This window comes from Eretmochelys imbricata, chromosome 9, assembly GCF_965152235.1.
Source record: "Eretmochelys imbricata isolate rEreImb1 chromosome 9, rEreImb1.hap1, whole genome shotgun sequence".
NCBI classification, from domain to species: Eukaryota; Metazoa; Chordata; order Testudines; family Cheloniidae; genus Eretmochelys; species Eretmochelys imbricata.
The window spans coordinates 67,228,032-67,251,829 of record NC_135580.1 but is presented as its reverse complement, the minus strand read 5'-3'; the positions used below and the strand labels follow the sequence as shown (position 1 = coordinate 67,251,829).

At 40.2% G+C, this 23,798-nt stretch overlaps 1 protein-coding gene across 3 annotated transcripts in view; it reads left to right on the top strand.

Moving 5' to 3' along the window:
- The first annotated feature begins 1,936 nt into the window (after nt 1–1,936).
- Nucleotides 1,937–23,798, top strand: part of DIAPH2 (diaphanous related formin 2) — an 837,317-nt gene continuing 815,455 nt past the window's right edge. For all 3 annotated transcript variants that reach the window (XM_077825677.1, XM_077825676.1, XM_077825675.1), the window contains exon 1: nt 1,937–2,200. In XM_077825677.1, the coding sequence (XP_077681803.1) occupies nt 2,078–2,200 (123 nt within the window). In that variant the 5' untranslated portion in view covers nt 1,937–2,077. The remainder of the gene's footprint in view (nt 2,201–23,798) is intronic.

Below are 23,798 nucleotides of genomic sequence, written 5' to 3'. Positions count from 1 at the left end.
AAAATTGAAAAGCCTGGGGAAGAGTGAGAATTGGGGATGCATGACAAGAGTGCTGTGTGTGTGAGAGAGAGAGGGAGAGAGCGAGAGAGAGAGAGAATGGGACATAAACAGGAAAGAGGGAGAGGAACAGAAAAAGGAGGCTGGCGAAAGAAACACTAAGGGCAGAAATAACAGTAGTCCTAATGTTGAACATATTCTTCTACTGAGTGACGCTAAATCCAGGATTTGCATAATTAAAATGTTGATATACTACATAAATGCCACATTAAAAATCTGTGTAAGCCTCCCATTGATATCTGTGAGAGGACTGAAGTGTGTGTCGTACTAAATGTATACCCAGCTACACCGAGGATAATTAAAACCAGCACTTAGGCTCTATGCAGAAGGAGTTTGAAAATCCCCTATCAGACTGTGCAACAGTCTTATAGGAGAAAAGGTGAAATCCCCACAATTTAAAATGGCAGATTTCAGAGTAGCAGCCGTGTTAGTCCTATCCGCAAAAAGAAAAGGAGTACTTGTGGCACCTTAGAGACTAACCAATTTATTTGAGCATAAGCTTTCGTGAGCTACAGCTCACTTCATCGGATGCATTGAGCTTGCTAGTCTCTGAGGTGCCACACGCGTACTCCTTTTCTTTTTACAATTTAAAATGTTTAAGATGGTACTAGAAAATGTTTACTGTAGAGGATGAAGCTAGAACCTGCATTGATTGGAACACATACAGGATGTCTTAAAAGCTAAATATTTCTGTTAATGTCACTTTCCAGTAACTAGGTCAAGTTAACATATTTCATAGGAAATACAGCGTCTTTACTAAGTAAGCATACTGGGGGAGGGGAAGGAAACAGTATTGCCAATTGTACCACTGAATAACTGCATGCTAGATAGAAAACTTCAGTCAAAAGATTTAGGAGAGAAACCTCAGATAAAGGGATGCCCTAATTTTAAAAATAACTGAAGAAGTACTTTGAATCGTACTCAGAAATTACAACTCGGGTTTAGGAACCCTAATCCACTATTAACTAAACACTTATAGCATGATTCTCAGGTTCGAAAACGAAGAAAATATTTTACCATTTGAAGTCCAGTGGAGTCAGGTACCCCTGCAGTTTTAGTGTAAATGTTTTGACTGCAAACCCTTGAGAGGAAATAATTGTTTACAGTATAATTCCATAACAAAATGGAACAAGGGCATTGAAGTGTAGGGTTAGTTTATTCCGAATTTGTTTATATTTATATTGGGGAGCAACATCAATTGCTTGTTTCTGTTTAGAACTTTGTTGTTTCACTGAAATTAAAGTAATATGGGGCTTGAGAACACAGGCTCGGTGAGAGGAACTGCTCCTTGACAAGGAAGTCTCCGAAGTTGTATGGGGAGGGTATTTAGCCCCTCGATTAAGGCTGGAGTCTGGAGCTGAGAGAATTAGGTTTATTTTGTCCATGTGTTTGGGGAGAGGGACGGTGAGATTGTAGCCGTGGTTTGGTTACACTGGGGGGAAGCTGTAAAGCACTTTCCCAACTTGGGAAGCATGCCCTGGCAGAGCCGTCGTTTGCAGCGAAGCAGAGCTGACGCTCCTGGGCTGTCTAAGCGGGGCTGGTACTTCGCTGTCTCCGGGTGACCCTGGAGCAGCCACCAGCCGCAAACACGCTGGCTCCCTACGCGCCCTCAGTCAGCAGATGTGACCCGCAAGCTCCGGATCAACTAGATGCCCCGCCCCCGCTGCTGTCGCATCTGTTGCTCGCCGCCCCTCCCCCTCCCGTTCTGCTACGGGACTTCAGGGAAAGGGAGCCTCGGAGAAGCTCGAGGTAAGGGCGGCAGCTTCGCCGTGGCTTCACTTTCGTAAGGGGCATGCGCAGGGAGCTGGCCCCATGCTCACTAGGCCGGCGTTCAGGGGTAGGCACATGCGCAGAAGGGTGCTGAGGGCTCTCTCCGACTGGCCGGAGGGGGTGGGGGGAGAAGGAGGCGGCAGCAGCAGGGAGCCGCCCGTCTGCCCTGCGGCGTGTGAAGCGCCTATGGGGCCCTGAGGAAGCCGCTCGCAGCACAGAAGGCCGTCGCTCAGGGGCGCAGGGCAGGAGGATGGAGAACCAGGCGGCCCCGGGTGCGGGGGGCGCGGGCGAGGACACCCCGGGCTCCGGCAGGGCGAACCTCAAGCGCAGCGGGCGCGCCGCGGAGGAGGAGAGCCGGAACAAGCCCAAGCTGGTGAGGGAGCGGGGGGCACCGCGGGAGCGGGCACGGGCACGTGCCGGGCGCGGCAGGAAGAGGCTGGAGGGCGTGTGACGGGGGTGGGAGGTTGGCGTGGGGCAGGAGTCACGCGCTGCGGGTGCGGGTCTAGGTGTCGTGCTGCCGCCGCCCCGGCGGTTGGTCCTAGGGTTTGGGAGCCGGGCGGGTCCTGCGGAGCGGTTTGCGTGCCCCTCAAGCCGTGGGTATTGTGCATGGAAAAGCCCTGCCGGTCCCTGAGACAGCTGTTGCACGCCAGCCCTCGCGCCCGCTCGCAACCCGAGAGGGGGCACAGGGAGGGCCCTGGGCGTGTGGGGTTGAGCTCACGATGCTGTCTTTAAAACACGGCTCCTTCAGGAACGGTTCCTCCCGCGAGACAGGACCCGTGACTCACAGCAACAAGTACGGGTTTTGCCCCGAATCCGCCTGTAAACCTCGTTTGGGCTGCATCTTTGCAAGGGGCTCTGAATTCAGCTGTGGTGTGGCAGTTGAAGTGATTTCAAGTGCTCACACCAGGGCTAAACTAAGTAATCGCTGGGGTTACCTTTACGCTGCGACCCCTGTTTTGGGATCAAGAGGCACACTGCTGATTCTTTGATAATCAACACACCAAGAAATAGATATATGTAGCCCATGCACTTCATAAAGTGCCTTCTAAATGTGAAAATAATAATTTTAAAGTCACCATTGGGGTTCAGCGGCTAACCTGAAGACTCAGAATGTATTAAAATCTAACTTTTCAGCCACTAAGCATTTTTAGGTCTTGTTAATTTTGCACAGTGGAACTTAACCGGTTTCTTAAAGTAGCTGCGTTTACTTATTTCAGTCATGATCTCTATGCTTTTGTGTTTCAATTCCCAATGAAGAGATGGAACTGGCACTTACAAAAAGCTAAATTTTACCAGATCCCTACACTGTCAACTAGGAGACTGCTAGATGAATTTACCAATCTGTCTTCTCACTTGTTAGTGATAAGGGGGCTACCCTGCTCAATTCTCCTTATGTTTATGCTAAAAAAAATAATTGTAAGGCAATATATGTTGAAATTCAATGCCAACAGGTGTTATGGGAGTCCAGAACTAGGAAATAGTGGTTAGCTTCACTAGGAGGGAGAGATTTAAATGAGTTTTAGGAACATTACTTGGTGATGCAGATGGGTATTTCAGTATTGCTTGGTTCCTGTAGTTGTCTAATCTGCATAACTATTCCCAGACTCAGATTTGTGTGGAGAAAATCCCAGGTATTTGCCTATGGTAGGTACACTTACTTCCATGAAACAAGACATACTTTTTCAGAGGCACCCTTCTCTCATTCTCTTTCACTCCTTTGCCCGTGAGAACCATGTGTTTGTGTTAGGCCCTTGGCACTCAGTGGAACTACTCAATGCCTAAAATTACTCGGGTACTTAGTTTTGTAGTATCAAGTACTAAACCTCATTCTTATAAAACTAGCAATATAAAACATGCATATTAGCTTTCAACTTTTGCAGCTTTGTTTGGGAATTAGCATCCTGTTGCAGGGGTGGTGGTGGGGGTACAGAATGCTTGATATACACCAAGCTTGGGGGAGGAGTAAAGGGGAGGGGGTGTAGGGTAAAAATACAACTTGCCACAAGTGGCTGCCTGTGGTGCCTCAGAACTTCCAAGGGGAAATTAGGCTGCGCTCAGCTGGAGAGTTGATCCATACTTTAGAAGAGTAAGCTTGTTAAATTTTGTTGGTTTGAACTGTAGCTGAGAGGAGCTGTTTGCCTCAGTGGATTCAGCCCCCTGAGCTTCAAATGAGTTGTTTCTCATGCACTTAATCTTAACGTGCTTTGTACAAGTAATAAAGGTAAGGGAATATTTCAAAGATGGGAGGGGAATTCCACTGTACTTCTACTTATGATTGTTGAGTTGTCTGAAATTAAATTGTGTGTTTACGTGATAGTTTGGTATAATTGTTTTCTTGGCATAATTGGGTTACTCAGGATCTGCCAAGTTAAGTTATGCAAGTCATCCCAAACTAATGCCAATAAAGACGCAATGTGCCTCAGATCTTACAGCGTATTTTGTATATGGCAATACATTGTAGAAAAACTGTTTACCTCCACAGTGCCATTCTATAAAACTTGAAATTTGACTTAAATCTGTAAGTCTAGGCTTCCATATTACAGGACCCTGAGCTCAACAGCACTTTGTTATGAGGGAGAGAAAGTGTACACTGAAGGCAGCAGGGGAAACTCTAAACGTGATCTGAATAACCTTTCATATAACAACTGTATTAAAGAGTAACATCCCTGCACTTCATAGGCATGGAAGAGAACTGTGTTGTATGTCAAATGCTGGAGTCTGCACTTGGCATTTGTATAAAACTCCTCTTCCTAGCTCTCATCAGAATTTATCATATGTATCAGACCAGTGCCACCATCTCCAAGGTTAGTGGAGAGTTCTACCTTTAGGGAAGAATTAAAAGCTTTATGGGAGCAGCTTTCAAAAATTAATTGGGCATGGATGTTAGACATGGTCCCAGATGAGGTGGACTACCCAGCAACAAATCTGAGGTGGTTTAATCTGCGTGACTGACATATCAAACTGCTATGAAATTCACCCTTAGAATTTCACTGTTGTGCATGTAGGTAAATTAGTTAATGTGACTCAGATTTAGAGCAGTGGTCCCCAAGCTTTTTTGGTTGTGCCTCCCCTTACCTTGTCTATGCCCCCTGGGGGCTGGGAGCCAATGCTACAGGTGGGGTCGTGGTCGGGAGCTGGGAGCAGAGCCATGCCGAGAGCGGAGCTGGGGCCATGGCCGGGAGCCAGTGGCCATGGCCTGAGTGGAACTGGGGGCAGAGTGGGGCTGGGTGGCGCTCCCTTCCTGCTCTTTGTGAAGGCTGACCTGTGCCCCTCAGTTGGCGACCGCTGATTTAGAGGCATAGCTGAGCCTAAGCAAGGGTGGTGGAAGTTGCTTGTTGATTGGTTACACCACATTGCTGTGAGCATCCCAGTGATGCTCAGATATGTGTTCACACGTTTCTGTTCACTACAGTTAGCCATATAAAGTCTGTGGAGTCTATCCAACTCATCTTTCTAAAGAGGCACAGTCAAATAAAATCGAAGGTCTGACTCTTACCTAAGCTTGTGAGTTAAAACAACCAAAAAACCCAAACCAAAACAAACCCCAAAACAACAACAAAAAACCCTGTGTGAAAGTATTTGGTCTATAGTTTCCCTGGTTGTATATAGTCAGTTTCCTCTTCATTTGGTTCTCTCAGAAACAGAGAAACTCAGAAAGAAAATGTGACTGTGAAATGCAAATTGGCACCTTAATTGAAGAAAGGTAGACTACTTGAGTGTAACATAATTTCACGTGTTATATTGTGAAAATTAGCAATAGAAGCACCCAAGTATATATACATTGGCACTAAAAAAAAAAGGCTTTCCACTTTCTGACCTGTCTACATTTAAAATAGTATAACTTATTGTTTAAAAATAAGTGATGTAAAACAGATTTGTTGTTCCTAATGTTGACTTCACAGTTGAGTAATGCTATGATGCAACTACAAAAGCAGGGTTTTTTACATCTGGCATCTGGATCATGGTAAAGTACACTCTTCTGAGGTAAGCAACTATTGATTAAAATATCCAAGGGTGACTGCGGCTATCCAAATGTTAACTGTTCGAATGTGACATACAGGCATATTCGAGAGAGCTGTTCCTTGACACAATATTTTATATAATGAAAAAGAAATCTAGAACACTATCACAATTGACTAACTTCACTTAAACAAGTAGAATTAAAGCTTTTGTAGTGGATGCACAAAGATATTGTCTACAGAGCAAACATAATACCATATGTCAGCAACAGGATTATAAGCAATAATAGTCAGCAATAGAACAGTCCCACTAGCCAGAGTCGACCAGCACAGGCCAAATATGGAGTTTTCTTTGCTGTATAGACTAAAGCAGACCTGGATGGATTATATTATTGGCCAGTTTCTGACAAAGTTGATTGGAGCTAGGTATGTAGAGCAGCATGAACTGCAAGGGCATCAACTAGAAAGATATAATACGTCCTGAAGTGTTGATGTAGGTAGTTTTTTGTAGTATGTATCATTCCAGGAGAAATATTAAAATGGGAGAACATCTGATGCACAGGTGACCTTCACTGTAAATCTTTCTGCATGAGTTCATGAAGTTTACTGCTGTTACGTTGTAACTGCTGAGGATGACTTTACTGATGAGGCTCAGGTTTTTATTGTGGTTTTATAGAACACAGGATTATCCAGGGCAGCTGGATGTGATGCTAATGTTAAAATCACTTCAGCAAAATATTTAACTTCTTATTGTAAAGGACAGAAGACTTGGAACATAAGGCTCACCTCTAATTGAGGAGAGCAGCTTGATTTGTGGCTTATCTGTTGGGGGCTTGTTTAACTGGAATTTTAAAAATATCAAACTGCTAATAACTTGTCGCATAAAGCCTAACTAATCTGAGGCACTTGGTATCAGGAAGTGCTATTGATGCTAAGAATTCCATAGGATGCTGATTATTCTCTAATTTTTATGGATAAAAACCTACTGTTGGACAAACAAAGCTAAAGGATTTATCCTTCATGCTTAGAGAAGGAAGCAAATTGCTTGAAGTTAGGAAGATAATTTATATAGGAGTATGTTACTACACTATTGTCTCTGTGGGATGTTAACATTTTTTAATGCATCTAATGCTAGCCAGTGACAGACAAGGTACTGGACTACATAATCCAAAAGTTCATACTGGAGTAATTTCACTCTCATCTCTTTAGTCATGTTTTAGTTTCCCTTCCTGTTTACTCCACACTGTTCCTGTGATGAGAGAGTGCTCTCTCTGCATACTCTCCTGGGTCTTGCTTAACTAGTGGTAGTTCTGTTGTTAGCAAGTATAAGACGTCATCAAAGCAGAAATGTATCAGTGTTGGACAGAGGGAGAGGAGCAGAGATGTTAGCGAGTTGCTCTTGAAGATTTTCAAGAGGAAGTAGTGGGTTGCTGATGGGCCCTTTTTCAAGACATTTTAAGTAGATTGAGCGGTATAAAACAAAATAAATGGTCTCTGATACTGTTTCACAAGGACTGTAGCCATACCCTTTCAAACTTGGCTCTCTTTTGATGACAAAAGGTGAGCAGGGTTGGATATATATGAAAGAAAACCTTACCTTTTAAGGTAACTCCCCCTTGTCCCTAACATGTTACATCTAGCAGTGGTGGTGGTAGACGAGCAACAATGCCCCAACTTTAGTTCAAGAACTAAGCTGGCATTTAGAGTTAGACCAGATGCACAACCATGGCCCTGGCCACCTGTAGTAATTAAACTTCTTTGTAGCATTCTTCATAAGAGCAAACAGTGAAATTTCACTGTTTGGTTTATGCTGGTGTTTTGCCTACCTAGCTTGCTGTGCAGATTCAGTTGGATAACACTCTTTCTCCTTGTCTAAAGAGAAATCATTTGACAACTATTTTGTTGCCGCTTAAAGGTGAAACCCTGTGTACAGGATCCAGTTAAGCACTACGATCGTGTAGGCAGTATTTAGTTGTAGTATAGTGCTTAGAGACCTTATAGATCTTGTTATAACCGTTTATGTTTTCACAGAGGTTGTATAATATCCCATTACTTAATGCATTTATGTATGTTGATAGGAAAGAGTAGCAAATGTAGACAATGGATAGGCTGAAGTGAAAAGGAGACTTGGGTTAAAAGATAAATGTAGAATATTACCTATTAGTAGCTACAACATAAGATATTCAGGATATAAATATTGGTGTTTTGGTGGTGCCTCGGAGCCTCCCCATGGACAAAGACTCCTTTATATTCAGCACAGTATTACAGATGATAAAAAGATGGCCCTTGCCTGAAAATACTTGGTTTGTAAAGTAACTTTATGACGTGTACATAGTATGTGACACTAAATTGAGTAAATGGTTTAAATAAATGCAGTAAATAGCAGCCGTGTTAGTCTGTATTCGCAAAAAGAAAAGGAGGACTTGTGGCGCCTTAGAGACTAACAAATTTATTTGAACATAAGCATATACATCCGATGAAGTGAGCTGTAGCTCACGAGAGCTTATGCTCAAATAAATTTGTTAGTCTCTAAGGTGCCACAAGTCCTCCATTTTTAATTGAGTAAAAATTCAGTGAAGAGTAAAATTTCAGTCTTGACTATCGTAAGACTGTTGATAGACAAAGTGTAAATCCTCCCCCAGAAGTTCTTAATGAAGTGAGAAATCATGAACTTGTTCTTGGGTTTTGTAAAACATCTTGCATTTAAATCAAAATTATAGTTCTAAAGCAGTGGTTCTCAACCTTTCCACACTACTGTACCCCTTTCAGGAGTCTGATTTGTCTTGCGTACCCCCAGTTTTCACCCCCACTTAAAAACTACTTGCTTACAAAATCAAAAAGTGTCACAGCACATTATTACTGAAAATGTGCTTGCTTTCCCATTTTTACCATATTATAAAATAAATCAATTGGGATATAAATATTGTACTTAAATTTTAGTGTATATAGAGCAGTATAAACAAGGCATTGTCTGTGTAAAATTTTTACAGTACTTGTTTCAAATACTGGAATAAGTGTCATAGCTATTGCCAAATCTTACCATCTTCTCAGTGGGGGGTGGTCCTTGTATACAGTGACTTTCTAATAGACTCCTCCTATTTCTGGTTCCAGCACTCAAATAAAACACCAGACTGGTTTGCTTGGAAAATGTCATGTTCAGTCAGACTGCAAAAGCTGTTAGTGTGCATCCTTTGAAATATTTAACCGTTTTTGAAGGAAAGCTAACACACTCACTGTACTTGCCTTGCTATTTATCTAGTGTAACTAATTTTTCAAAAGAATAGTTTAAACTAACTGCACTTTTTTAAACAATATACTAATAAAACCAGTGATCAGCACATTAAAACAGTTGTTCAGAATGCTTTGAATCCTATTTATGGCTGAAACAAGTAGTTGATAGGTGTGTGTTTTCAAACAGTTTGCTAAAATTTGACATGCAGTTATATTTGTTTCTAGTTTTGGTATGTGAAAAGCCATTGAGAAATTGGTCAGTCTTTGCAATCTTAGGGGGATAAAAATGGTGCGAATAGTTGAAACACCAGTGTTTACAACTTGTAAGGAGTATAGTTAATTGTTAAAACTCAATATTTTGAAGCATGTTGCTATACTTTGACTCAAGCATCATGTATCTAGAACCAAAACTACAGTCAAACTTGGCAATCCATCTTCATGGCTTTAACATGCCCATTCACAATGTATAGATGTGTAAGACTGTCTAGCATTGAAACATATAATCAGTTAAAATAGACAAAGCTGCACGTGCTCTGTGACTCTGAAAAGGGAATGCTAGTTTTTACTAAGTTACTGAACGGTCTGCTTTTCTCATGTGCAACTGACAAGTTTTCACTTGATTATTCATCATTATTCTTCAGATTTCCTACCACAAGCTGCTTGACAGTTATGAGATGAGTAAAATGAATGAGTGCTTTCTTGCAGTCTTGCATGTATTCTATGCAAGTTCTGTTTAAGTTGAGAGTACATCTAGGCATTTTCCTCTTGATGGCTTTTCAGCAGATACTCATCATTTGGAGCATGTTTTAGGGAAATCTGGAGAATTTGATTATATTCAGAATCTTATTTTCATGTGAAAGTTGGCGATCAAGAAATTTTTTTAGTGTTTGTATAACAATTGCTAACATTGCAGATAGACTTGTAATCAAACTTTGGATCAACTTAAACTTGTGTACTACATTGGAATCAAATCTTCTGTTCCTGTTTATCTGTATGAAATAAAACAGCAGAATGTGCAAATTTCTTCAGATACTTTCTTCATTTGCTTCAATTTCTTCTAATAAGTAGATAAACCTTAATCTTATTTTGCTGCTCAGAAACTTTGTGCCGCTTGAGTGCAGTGGTTGGTTGCTAACCTTTTATGTAACTTGTCTTCTCAGGAGGTTGCAGACACTTTCAGAAAGTTAACCTCCATCCTCTAAAAAATCAGGTCCCTCCAAGAGAGAAATCTTGAGTCGACAACCCACAATTGCTAGTCAAATTGGATAATCTTGGGCTAAGATTAATAGGACATATTGATATATAAATTTACTTGGGCTAAATTACATTGCTGCACCTTTCACTGGTTTTTTTATTTTCAACTTTAAAAACCATGATAACCTTCAGTGCCAAGGAAGGCTTTGAGACGCACAGACAGTTGCAGTGTGTGCAGAAAATGTATGGACTTGACTTTTTTTTTTTTTCCCTTCTGTCCTCTTTATCAATTTGTGCATAAGAAATTTTGTTTTTGAGGGTGGAAAAGTCTGAAGTTGCATTGAATTAGTATTGTGCTCTCACAACTGTAGCGTGAAGGTATTGGGGAACTGTGAAACTGTAGGCAACTATAATATCACAACATCCAAGTGAATCCACTTAAATCAGGTGGTGACTTTGAATTGGGGGCCTCAAGGGGTGGGGGAAAGAGAGTTGGTCTTCAAGTTGTATAAGGGAAGCCAAGTGGAAAAAAGTATAACACCGTAGTTCATAGTGTTCTGTTTTTTGGTAACTACTTAAAAAGTGTGTTTTATTAAACGAGTTGTCCAGCTTGTGTGTTTACTTTAGGACACGTAGCGAGACAACTGGGAATAGTTATAAACCCCCCCCCCAATACTTTAACACAACCCCCAATACTTTAACAAAACCACATTAGTTTCATACATGTTGAATGCTGTTGAGAAATATGAAGATTTTAAAAGTAGGGCTGTCAAGCGATTAAAAAAAATTAATCTTGATTAATCGCACTGTTAATAGAATACCATTTATTTAAATATTTTTGGGTGTTTTCCACATTTTCAAATATATTGATTTCAATTATAACACAGAATACAAAGTGCACAGTGCTCACTTTGTTTTTATTACAAATATTTGCACTGTAAAAAACAAAAGAAATAGTATTTTTCAGTTCACCTAATACAAGTACTATAGTGCAATCTCTTTATCCTAAAATGTAGAATTATGTGCAAAAATAACTGCACTGAAAAACAAAACAGTGCAAAACTTTAGAGCCTACAAGTCCACTCAGTCCTACTTCTCATGCAGCCACTCTACACTGCCACTTTACAGTGCTGAAACTTTCTTGCTCAGGGGTGTAAAATAACACCCCACCTGCTCTCCGAGTGCTGCACCTTTCAGCACTGTAAAGTGAAGAGGGGGACATGCATCCATGCTGATGATGGGTTCGTCTCAATAACATCCAAAGCAGTGCAGGCTGGCATATGTTCATTTTCATCGTTTGAGTCAAATGCCACCAGCAGAAGGCTAATTTTCTTTTTTGGTGGTTTGGGCATGTAGTTTCCGCATTGGAGTGTTGCTCTTTTAAGACTTCTGAAAGCGTGCTTCACACCTCATCCCGCTCAGATTTTGGAAGGCACTTCAGATTCTTAAACCTTGGGTCGAGTGCTGTAGCTATCTTTAGAAATCTGACATTGGTACTTCCTTTGCATTTTGTCAGATCTGCAGCGAAAGTGTTCTTAAAATGAACAACATGTGCTGAGTCTTCATCCGAGACTACAAAATACATGAAATATATGGCAGAATGTGGGTAAAATAGAGCTGGAGACATACAGTTCTCCCCAAGGAGTTCAGTCACAAATTTAATTAATGCATTATTGCTTTAATGAGCGTCATCAGCATGGAAGCACATCCTCTGGAATGGTGGCCAAAGCATGAAGTGGCCTACGAATGTTTAGCGTATCTGGCACGTAGATACCTTGCAATGCCGGCGACAAAAGTTCCATGCAAATGCCTGTTCCCACTTTCTGGTGACATTGTAAATAAGAAGTGGGCAGCATTATCTCCTGTAAATGTAAACGAAGTTGTTTGTCTTACTGATTAGCTGTGCGAGAAGTAGGACTGAGTGTTCTTGTAGGCGCTAAAATTTTGCATTGTTTTGTTTTTGAGTGCAGTTATGTAACCACCAAAAAAAGCCTACATTTGTAAGTTGCACTTTCACAATAAAGAGATTTCACAATAAAGTACTACAGTACTTGTATGAGGTGAATTGAAAAATACTGTTTCTTTTGTTTATCATTTTTACATTGCAAATATTTGTAATAAAAGATATAAAGTGAGCTGTGTATATGCCTGTGTATATAAAGTGAGGTGGTTGTATTCTGTGTTGTAACTGAAATCAACATATTTGAAAATGTAGAAAAACATCCAAAAATATGTAACAAATTTTAATTGGTATTCTATTGTTTAACAGTGCGACTAAAAGCTTACTCATGCATAACTTAAAGTAGACACACTTCTTTAACACTAAACTTGCTGTCCTGACTGAGAACTTATATAGAAATACTATATTACATGTGTAAAATTAGGGCTGCCCATTTTATAAAGACAAGTAGCTGCAGTCTCTTCAAGTGGCTTTTATGCTCAAATTTCTCTTCGTTAAAATGAAGTTGTGATGACTCGCCTGTCTAACAGTAAATGTCTCCAGATGATGCCTCAACTTCAGTCCAGGTTTTAATCAACTCTTTGGATTCTAGCTTTAACCCATGGTGGTTCTGTCTACACTAGGGCTCCTGCAGGAGCTAGCACCTGCTGGAATATAATTTTAAACCCTAGAGTAAAGTACATGGTTTTACAAACTTTGCCTCTCCAGTCTCTCAGTAGAGTGCTCTCAATTAAAACTGCTTAAATATTTTTTAAAATTAAACAAAAATCCAGACAAAGGGATAAGAAAGACATTACTTGAGTAAATTGACTTTTTGGATGAGCTCTAGTCTTAAATGTCTTCGTGGTTGTTAGTATCTTGCAACATTAAAGATGGGTCTTGGTATTCAGTGAACTTTAACCGATGAGGAAGCACATTTTATTTTATGTGTGGGAGACTGAGATTATCATAAATTGTTCTGTTGAACTCTACTCCTTCATAAGTACTGTAGAAGTATTCTGGGCAAGAGAGCTGGCTTGAGGAGCTGTACAGTGGAGGAGGAGAAGAGGCAGAAGTATAAACTGAAATTGTCTCCCTCAAATATTGGGATGCCCCTAAGGAGGAGAAAACATGATATTGTGTTGCTTGTTCGTTTTTTTTTTTTTTTTTATTGCTGCAGCAGGCACTGGGTGTCTGACTGGCTGTGAAAATGACAATTATGAATGCTTCAGACAAGTATATGTGACAATTTGAATATATTTCAGTGTTCTGTTGCTCATTCCTTTCATATGATAGTTGACTTTCCTGAGATAGCATATGGTACTATAGCAACAATCTATTTCACTTTGCAGCAATATTCAGCAGTGCAAGTGCACAAAGTACATGAGTAATAAAATCACTGTTCCTTCTATACTTGTTTTCCAGGTTAAGTAGATAAATGAGAATATACAAAAAATTAATGGTTCCAGATGTAACATCTACAGAATGTACAATAGTTTAGTACTTTTCTTGGATTTACACTGAAGATGAAAACCGACCAGCTGCCATCAGTGCATGCTTTCATGGTTACATTTTGGTAGAAAATTTATCTTTTTCAAAGTAAGATGAGGAAATCAGTGACACACTTGTTAGTCTCTGCAGACATGGGTTGATTAGAAAACATTAATCTAAAAACTCTGTCTTCCAAGTCTCTTTGGTTAAATGTCAGTAAATTAGAAGTGCATCCTGATAGTCTGAAAACCAATTTGAGATGCCTACTTAGATTACCTTAAGTGAATTTAGTGCTTGTGAAAGGTGCCAGATGGGCAACACTGGAGAGAGGGGAAGCCATCTGTTCATATAACTGGTTTGGCACTGGCATTGGAAGAAAGTTTGCTTTAACTATGGTGATGAAAACTGGGGTGAAAGACTAATTTAGTCCATTTCCTTTTGCAGTCCAGGAAATGGATTGAGAACTTGTTATAAAATGGTCCCTAAATAGCCTTTGGATCAATTCCCAGTACTTAAATACAGGTGAAAATGTAGCCCATACATAACTGAACAATCCAGTTGCCAAATATCATGTCTTAGTTATGGGGCTAACTGCACATCTGTCCATGTACCTGTCTCGAAGTTGTGCCTTTTCCCATACTTGTCTTATGGTGGAATTTCATTGTTCTTCTGTTTACATTAGGACTTAAGCACATGATTCTATGCTTACAGTGGCATATGACCATGCAGGTCTGACTATGTTTTTGCTGCTTGCTTCGCCTCCCTTCAGAAAGTGATTTTTCACCAACACTCTTTTAAGTATTTTTATTTAGCAGGTAAATGCAATTTGAGAAAACACATGAAAACCGTCTACACATACATTTAATCTCATCTAACTTCAGGGTTGAGCATTTGACCAATCCCAGAATAATTGTTCAGACATTTTAAAGCACTAATTTATTAGAAAGATAACAGAGTAAGATGTTATGGTCTTCTGTAGGGCGAGCCTTCAGTATTTAGGTCTAATTTTAAAAGAAATTACTTAAATGAGATATATTAATTCAAATATGAAGGGCTGAGTCGTAAAAAAAAACAAACCACTTTTTTTTTAACCATGTTAATCTAGTATTGAAGTGTGACGGTTATTGAAGACTGAACAACTACAAAAGCAAGAGAAATTAAAAAAAATAAAACATACTAACAATGTCATTTTAAATGGATTTATACTAGGTTGGCAGCAGGCCAACTCTTCAAGCAGCTTAATGGCTGTGCATCTTTTCTCTGGGGGTGGAAGTTTTAATGAATGTGAACCTTCTTCTCCCCTCCTCCTTTCGCCCCAGTCCCTTTGGAGTTATTCTGTATGTTTGTCTAATCAGTTTAGATTTGTAAGCTCTTTGGGGAAGGATCCATATCTCAACTTGGTTTACAAGTCCTATTAAACACCATGTACATTGATGGCCTAGTACACAAAGGAAGAAATATAAACATACATAAAATGTTTGGTTGGAGTCTTTTAGAACAATCAAGGTGCTCACCTTTTCCCCAATAGGTGACATTAACTTACAGTAAAATGCATGATCAAGACATTTAAGTAGGCGTCTAACAGATGGTACTATGATGCAATCAAAAAGGTAGGCTGCAGCCTACATCCTGGCATTCTTGCTGGAATATTTGAAAATATTTGTCCAGTCAGTTGATTGGCCTGCCAAGCCAATCTTACTTATGTTGCCTGGTTTTAGGAAGTTAATAATATTAACTTGGGTAATATGGGTTATAGGCTTACCAATTAATTTGATTAGAAGAAAAGCGTTTTGTTTCAGAATTAGGCTACATAGTGTTTGCAAGGACTCAGGGGTATGACCAGCACACTTAAACTGAGACAAATGTAGCCTTAAAGACTTTTGAGATAAATGGAATAGTACTCAAACAGTAATTAAATGCTCAAATAATTAGTTACAAATGAAATAATATTGTTTTAGAGATACATGTGATATTATTATATAGTGTAAAGCTTTTGATTGATATACTCTCACCTTTCTTGATAACCTGGTGGTAAGAGACAGAGAACCAGCCTTGCCTCTGGCATGCCAAAAGAGTTCAGATTCAGGTTTTAGTTCCTCAGTTTTTGAGTGGGAGGTGCAGAGCTTAGAAGAAGCTTAAGAGCTATCGAAGCTAACTTACAGTTTTACTTAGAAGCTTTGGAACTCAGAAGCTTAGCAAAACTGGAATTTAAAACTCAGAAGCTTCCTTGGCATGGTGGGTCACCCCTTTTAGAGCTCGAACACTCAGGCCCTCCTCCTATGTTCAAACTTGATTTTCTCACCCACAAAATGTTATTACATGTACTTCATACGCTGGCATATTTGTACGTATTGATGACATATTAATGGCATTACATCATTGTCACATCAGTTATTTTTGTCCTACCCATTTTTTTTTCTTGTGGTGGACCTGTTGAGTTTAAAAGATAAGAACTTAGGAAGCTCCCTTTGCCAACCTGCTTCCATGCATCCTTTATCTATCTATTTTTAAAGGTCACAGCCATATATGTATGCTAACTTTGCCTTAGCTCAACATCCGGATGGTAGGTATAGGTCCTTTGCATTACATTGCATATTTGTTTTATTATAATAGATTTATGGGTTTATATTAAAGAATATTGGCTGTAATGCAAGGGACCTGTAGGTCCCTTGCATTACAGCCAATATTCTTTAATATAAACCCATAAATCTATTATAATAAAACAAATATTCAAAACTATAAGAAAATGAGAAATCAGTTAGAAAAAATATATAGGTAAGCAGGCTAGCCCTATAGGCTACACTTAAGCTTTAATGCAAGCTGTTAAAAGGGCTTTGTACGATTTACAGTAACTGAACAGAACCAGTTATGTGATAATTAAAAACAAAGGTTTTCTTTTGCATCTTGGGTTCTCTAGTCTCCCTTTCCCCTAAAATGTCTACTTAACCACACCTTTTTTTCTTCTAGCAGTTTCTTCTTAAGGGTAGTTAGCAGACTGTTAGGTTAAGGAGGAGGAGTTCCTTTCCAGGTGGATAGAACCGCTAGGACCAGTGGTCATATATGATACAGAAACAACCATGTTAGTGGGACTGATTCATTTAAATCCACAATTTAAATCACCAAGTGGGAAATGTCAGTGTAAATAATTGATTTTAATCATGTTTCCATTTATACTCTCCAAAAAAGGTGTGTTCTCATTGGTTTACATAATCATTAAAACATGTCATTTACAACTACACAGAGCCTTTACACTAGATATGGCGCACTATTTGCTATCTAGGAAGGAGCACAATTGCGGTACTCGTTATTTAAACAATTCTATAGCTTAATAGTTTCAGATTCTTAATTGTTCATTTTTAGTACATTAGGAAACGATGAATGATATATTTTTGTTAATTTGTCAAGCTGCAGTAGGATGGTAACTGGAATTTAAGCACACAACAGTATATAAAATGTATTTTTATTAAACTAAACTTTAAATGTTTGGGATATACAAACTTCGACAAAACGTGTTTCACGTTTACAATTAAATGATTTATTAAACAGGGTTTAGGTATAATCAGTGATTATTTCAGGGCAGCTTGGGAAAATTTTCTAATGTGCCTAAGTGAAGTAACTGGAGTAGAAATGTATGTCTACACTAGAAACACTACATCGGCAGCTGTGCTGCTATAGCATGGACTTGTGGTTAAGTGATGTAAGGGGTTCTTCTGTCACTGTGGTAAATCTAATTCTTGGAGAGGCGGTAGCTAAGACAATGAAGAGTTCTTTCGTAGATCAAGTGCTATCTATACTGTGGCTCACGTTAACTTAACTATGTCTTTCAGGTGTGAATTTTTTATACCCCGAGCGATGTAGCTCAGGTTGACTGAGTGTTGGTCTACATTACAGAGTTGGGTCGACATAAGGCAGCTTACATTGACCTAACTCTGTAAGCATCTAAACCAGTGGTTCTCAACCTGTTTACCATTGTGGGCTGCATATGCAGCTCTGTTTTGTGGTCTGCATCCGCACAATATATATACTACATGTATGGCCCTGAGGATGTCACAAGGGCTGCAGCTGTGTGCTGATTGGGCCAAAAGTGCCTGGGGCTTGCAGTTTGAGAACCACTGATCTACACTAAAATAGGGCTCCTAGTGATGTAACCTCAACGAGAGGCATAATGCTTAAGTTAATGTAGTTAGGTTGGAGTAATTTCAGTGTAGATACTGCATTACTTACGTGAACTGTTAGTGCCTTTCAGAAGCTGTCCCACAATGCTCCATGCTGACAGTTAAATTGGTCTAAGCGCTGCTGGTGAGGAAACGCACTGCTGACCCAAGGAGCACAGAGTGAACATGCAAAGTTTAATTATTGTGGTGACTGTAGGTTGACATAACTTAGGTTGACTTAATTTTGTAGTGTAGACTTGCCATAACTATGTTTAGGTGTAAACCAGGCCGTAGTCTCCTGATAATGAGACAAGTCTTCCAAGTTCGTTAGTCTGTCATTCAGACTTTAAAAACTAGTAGATCTCATCCCCTCCCTCCTCATTTTTATTCATAGAATGGAAAAGAGAGACAAGTCTTCCTGCTTTTCCAACTTTGAATGAATTAGTCCAGGAAAAAATACTTCCTTCATTTGTATCTGCAGAGGAGGCTACCACTTCAGAGTTAGCACTTAAATAAAGTCTGCTTCCAGATGCTTAGCTAGTGACTTCTACTATTTCAGTGGCATGACTTTGTTTGAAGCATCAGCAAATACGTTTTGCTTGTATGGTTCATATTCAGTCCCAAAATTTACTAGGGTTGGCATTATTTGTGGGTGATCATTAGATGCCCATGCCTAATGGCTGAAAAAGATGCTGGTATAGCATCTACCCTGGCAAGAATATGATCCATCTTCTTTGCTGCCTGCAATTTAACTTTGTTGTTGGGTGTTTGTTTCTTCAGTGTCTCAAAGTTGTTTCCAAACTTCATTAGCAGTACAACAGGAATCTTTCTGCAGTTTGTCCAAAGCTATGGAAATATGCTGAATACACTGAAACCTATCTTGTACATTTCTCTTTACTCCTGTGTTGACTACTTAGGCTGTGATGGTTCTGTCTTGTCACAATTTTCATCACATTGTCATCAGAATAGGCCAATTCTTAATAAATAGCTGAAATCAGTCAGTGGCTGAATTCCATTGTACATCTTGGGGGAGAATTAGTTTGGATCCTCCTGGCCTTTTCAGTGAACCTGAAAGCAAAATGACTGTTACTGGAGTATTTTGCAATTTCAGCAGCACTTTCCTTTATTCCTGGAGCTGTACTTATGTCTCTGGCTAAAAGATCCATCAAGTGACCACTGTAACCATATGCTGTAAGTCGCATTAATTATCTTCTAGATTTCTTCATATCTTTGCTACTTTGGCAGCATTGTCTGTGAGAAAGCTACCCACCTGAATGTTTGTTGTCAGTTTGTAATTGCTTATACTGCTTCTGTAAGGGTGTTCCTGATATATCGTTTGTTCCTGTAAGATAGACAACCCCGTCTTCTGTTGTCACACAAACACACATTACTAGATCATTGTGTGCATTGCACCACCCATCAAGATGCATTTTAACATATTTCCTGTCAGCATTTTTGCACAGTGTTCAATTTTCTTCTCATACACTGTATTTAGCCATCTTGCATACGAGCAGCTGTACTGGGTCAGACCAGTGGTCTATCTAGCCCAATATTCTGTCTTCTGACAGTGGACAGTACCAGATGCTTCAGATGGAATGAATAGGATGGGGCAATTTGAGTGATCCATACCCTGTTATCCAGTCCCAGCTTCTGAAGGTTTAGGAATACCCGGAGCATGGGGTTGTGTCGCTGACCATTGTGGTTAATAGCCGTTGATAGTCCTGTCCTCCATGAATTTATCTAATGCTTTCTTGAACCAAGGTATACTTTTGGCCTTCCCAACATCTCTTGACAACAAGTTTTACATGTTGACTGTGTGTTGTGTGAAGAAGTACTTCAGTTTGTTTTTGTACTGCTACCTATTAATTTCATTAAATGACCCAGGTTTGTTTTTTATGTGAAGCAGTAAATAACACTTTCTCCACACCACTTTAAAAAAAAAAACATCTCTATCATGTTCCCCCCTCAGTTGACACTCTTCCAACTAAAAAGTCTCCTTACATGGAAGCTGCTCCATTCTGCTAATCATTTTTTGTTACCCTTTTCTATACCTTTTCCAATTCTAATGCAGGGTATCTTTTTTGAGATGGGGCAATATTACTGCGTGCAATATTTAAGGTTTGGGTGTACCATTGATTGATATTGTGGCATTATGATATTTTGTTTTATTATCTATCCATTTCCCAATGTTAGCCTTTTTTGACTGCTACTGAATATTGAGCACTTGTTTTCAGAAAATTATCCACAGGGAGTCCAAGATCTTTCTTGAGTGGTAACAGTTAATTTGGACCCTATCATTTTGTTGGGATTACATTTTCTGATGTCCATTACCTGGCCCTTATCAGGATTGAATTTCATCTGCCATTTTGTTGCACAGGTGCCCAATTTTGAGAGAGACCTTGGTAACTCTTCTCAGTCAGTTTTGGGCTTAATAAGAATTACTCAAGATGCCTGCGAATTTTGCCACCTCATTGCTTTCCAGGAATGGTTGCTCTGCTTGGTGGAGAGGAGCCTGCTTAGAATGATTGAATTTGTTGGTCCTGAATACAAACTCATTGATGACTTTACTGGACGATGAAGTAAGTCTTTTGGTGCATGTTTTAGTTACAGCACTGTGGTGGTACCAGCTGATGAGACTGAAGTTTTGGACATTGCAGATGGTGGACATTCATGACCCCTTAGGCCTAAGCTGGATTCTGAGACAAAATAGTGGTAATCACTCAGAATATTACTCAGTGCACTGCCTTAAAACAAATTGTAAATGAAAAAATACTCCTGCAGCTGTTTGTACCAGTGTTTAAATTGTATAATTTAAACCCAGTTTTGTAGGGAAAATAAAAAACCTTAAGGATTATCTAAATCTATTTAAACCTTTATTTGTAGCAACGTACCAGACAACTTGGAAAAGAGTTAAAATTCCTAAATGCCTAAACGTTACTTTTAAACAGGAAATCTTCACCGAGGATGTTTAATTATCATAGAATCATAGGACTGGAAGGAGCCTTGAGAAGCCGAAGCCATCTAGTCCAGTCTCCTGCACTCATGGCAAGACTAAGTATTATCTAGACCATCACTGACAGGTGTTTGTCCAACCCGCTCTTAAAAATCTCCGATGATGGAGGTTCCACAACCTCCCTAGGCAAATTAGTCCAGTGCTTAACCACCCTGACAGGAAGTTTTACCTAATGTCCAATCTAAACTTCCCTTGCTGCAATTTAAACCCATTGCTTCTTGTCGTGTCCTCAGAGGTTAAGAAGAAGAATTTTTCTTCCTCCTCCTTGTAGCAAGCTTTTATGTACTTGAAAACTGTTATCATGTCCCCTCTCAGTCTTCTCTTTTCCAGACTAAACAATCCCAATTTTTTCAATCTTCCCCCACAGGTCATGTTTTCTAGACCTTTAATAATTTTTGTTGCTCTTCTCTGGACTTTCTCTATTTGTCTGCATCTTTCCTGCAATGAGGCACCAAGAATTGGACACAGTACTCCAGTTGTAGCCTAATTGGCACAGAATAGAGTGGAAGAATTACTTCTCCTATCTCACTTACAACATTCCTGCTAATACATCCCAGAATGATGTTTGCTTTTTTGCAACAGTGTTACACTGTTAACTCATATTTAGCTTGTGGCTCAGGATAACCCTGAGATCCTTTTGCGAAGTGCTCCTTCTTAGGCAATTATTTCCCATTGTGTATGTGTGCAACAGATTGACTCAGCAGGCAGAGAAGGCTCAGCTGGTGAAGTTTCTTTTCATCTGTTTGTCAGGCAGTAAATGTTGACCACTGTTGACTTCATAGGAAAGTTCCAGCAGTCCTAGGGCCTTGTCTACACTTACAAAACAGTGGAGGTCTACACATTGAAATGCTCCTCCTGCAAAAGTAATTCCCTGCTATGCCAACAAAATAAAAGCACCGCAGTGAGAGGCATAGGCCTTATGTCAGTGTAGTTAAGACAACACGTTTTCTATGTAGACACTGCATTCCTTACATTGGCTGTTGGTTGTCATTCTTGTCCATTTCATGGCTCTGGAGCTGTGAAATTGACAAAAAAGCCAGCTCCTGGAACATCTGGTCTCCGCTCTTAGGGGCTGCCACCCAAGGCTCCTGGCTTGGGCTGCCACCTGAGCTCCCTGCTCCCTGTTGGAAGCCTTGCTGCCCTCTAGGGTCCCAGCTGTCTGCCGGGAGCATGGCAGCCAACTGGATGCCTGGCATGGATCTTCCAGCTGAGAGCATAGAGGCGAGAAGCCCCAGGGGGCAGCTGGGCTCCCAGGGGGCAGCTGTGGGGAGCTGAGAGCCCTTATCTCAGTCCCTCACTCTGCTCCTCTTCAGTTAATGGAAGTGCTCCTGGTGAGGACATGCACCACTGACAGAAGGAGGGTAGTGTGGACATCAGCAACTGCAGTATTTAATGTGGTGGCTGTAAGTTGACCTAATGTAGGCCGACTTATCGTTCTAGTGTAGACGTAGCCTAAATCAGGTACCCAGAGCCAGGGAGTTAAACTGTACACACTGTAAACTTGTCTGGCATATGCTTTCTGTTCAGGCTAAAAAGCTGTCAAGGCTGATTTCCCCACTCTGGTACTTTGAGTGCAGAAGGTGGGGGCCTGCAAGGATTCTAAAAATTAATACTGGCCCTCCAGGCTTGTATTAAACTCCCAAGGTTACAGCTTTTTTCTGACATTGGATGAGATGCTGCTACCACCCAAGGGCAAAAACCACCTTGAGAACCGAGGAAGGCACACTTGGGAATTTCTTCCTGTGGGGTACCCTCAAGCCCTCTTATCCCCCTCCCTCTGGGGAAGAGCTGAGAAAGAAAACCCAGGAAATCATCTGTTGCCACCAGCTAATTAAGCAATGTGTACACAAACCTCTTGGGACACAAAATCCAATCCTCTTATTTAAAAAGGTAAATTTTATTAAAAACAAAAAGAAAGAAAATACATTTGAAACTCAGGCTATTGCTAGGTTTATAAAACCCACTTACAAAATTTCAGCATCAAGAATAACCTTCTTGAGGTCCAGCTTAAAGGTTACAAGCAAAACAGAAGCATTTGGGGTTAGTACAGAGGAGTCCACAAGCCATAAAGAAATACAGAGGTAAACCTAATTGTGTCTTCCTAGATAGTTCCTGATCTACTTACTTGTCTGGAGTTTTAAATGAGTAGTTTCTAGAAGATATTTCATACCTGGCCCAAGCTCTTACAGCATAGCTGCTCTGTCCCTTCTCTCCAGGAGAACACCACAGACAGACAAAGGGGAAGTTTTTCCCCAATTTTAAGAACAGCTAGCCTTCCCATTGGCTCTTTTGGTCAGGTGCCCATTCCCTTCCTTTTACCTATGCAAGGAGACTTTTTAACTCTTTATAGGTAAAGCAAGTAGAGAACAGCTACTAACAGAGATTTTATAGCTAACTGGCTGGCTGGGTCCATAAAAGGGAGATTACCCCCCTATTTCATTTATCACAGAGGCTGTCAAGCACTGTAGTAAAATGTTAATACCCAGAAGCAAACATTACATTTAGTTGGATCAAAGACTGCATTGATGGACAGAGTGGTTGGTTGGGTTCCCTCATGGTGTGTTTCTGTACTGTCACCCATTCACATATCCTCTCTGGTCTTCTTATTTCAGCCATGTATTTGTTTACCAGTCCTTGGTGAGATGTTAATGAGAGGGGATACCTCTGTACATGCTTTGCCTTAGCGAGAGTTGGGGATGAGGTCCAAACAAACCTTTCATCTTCTTCACCTCTCCCTAGTTTGAAGAATATTGTTTTTTCACGGCACTGAGTGAAGCTGCCCAGCCATTTCTCTTTGAGGAGGGGGAAAACACCCTTTCTAGGTGGATAGGCTTTATTAAAAGAAGCAAAACAAGTGACTTGCAAAAGCATACATGATGTGAATTCTGAACAAAGTCTGGTGTGGAGTGAAGTGTCCTTAATGGGCCATCACCACATAATGTCTGGCTCTAATATAAATTTTACCTGGTGGGTGCTACGTAGGAATAAAA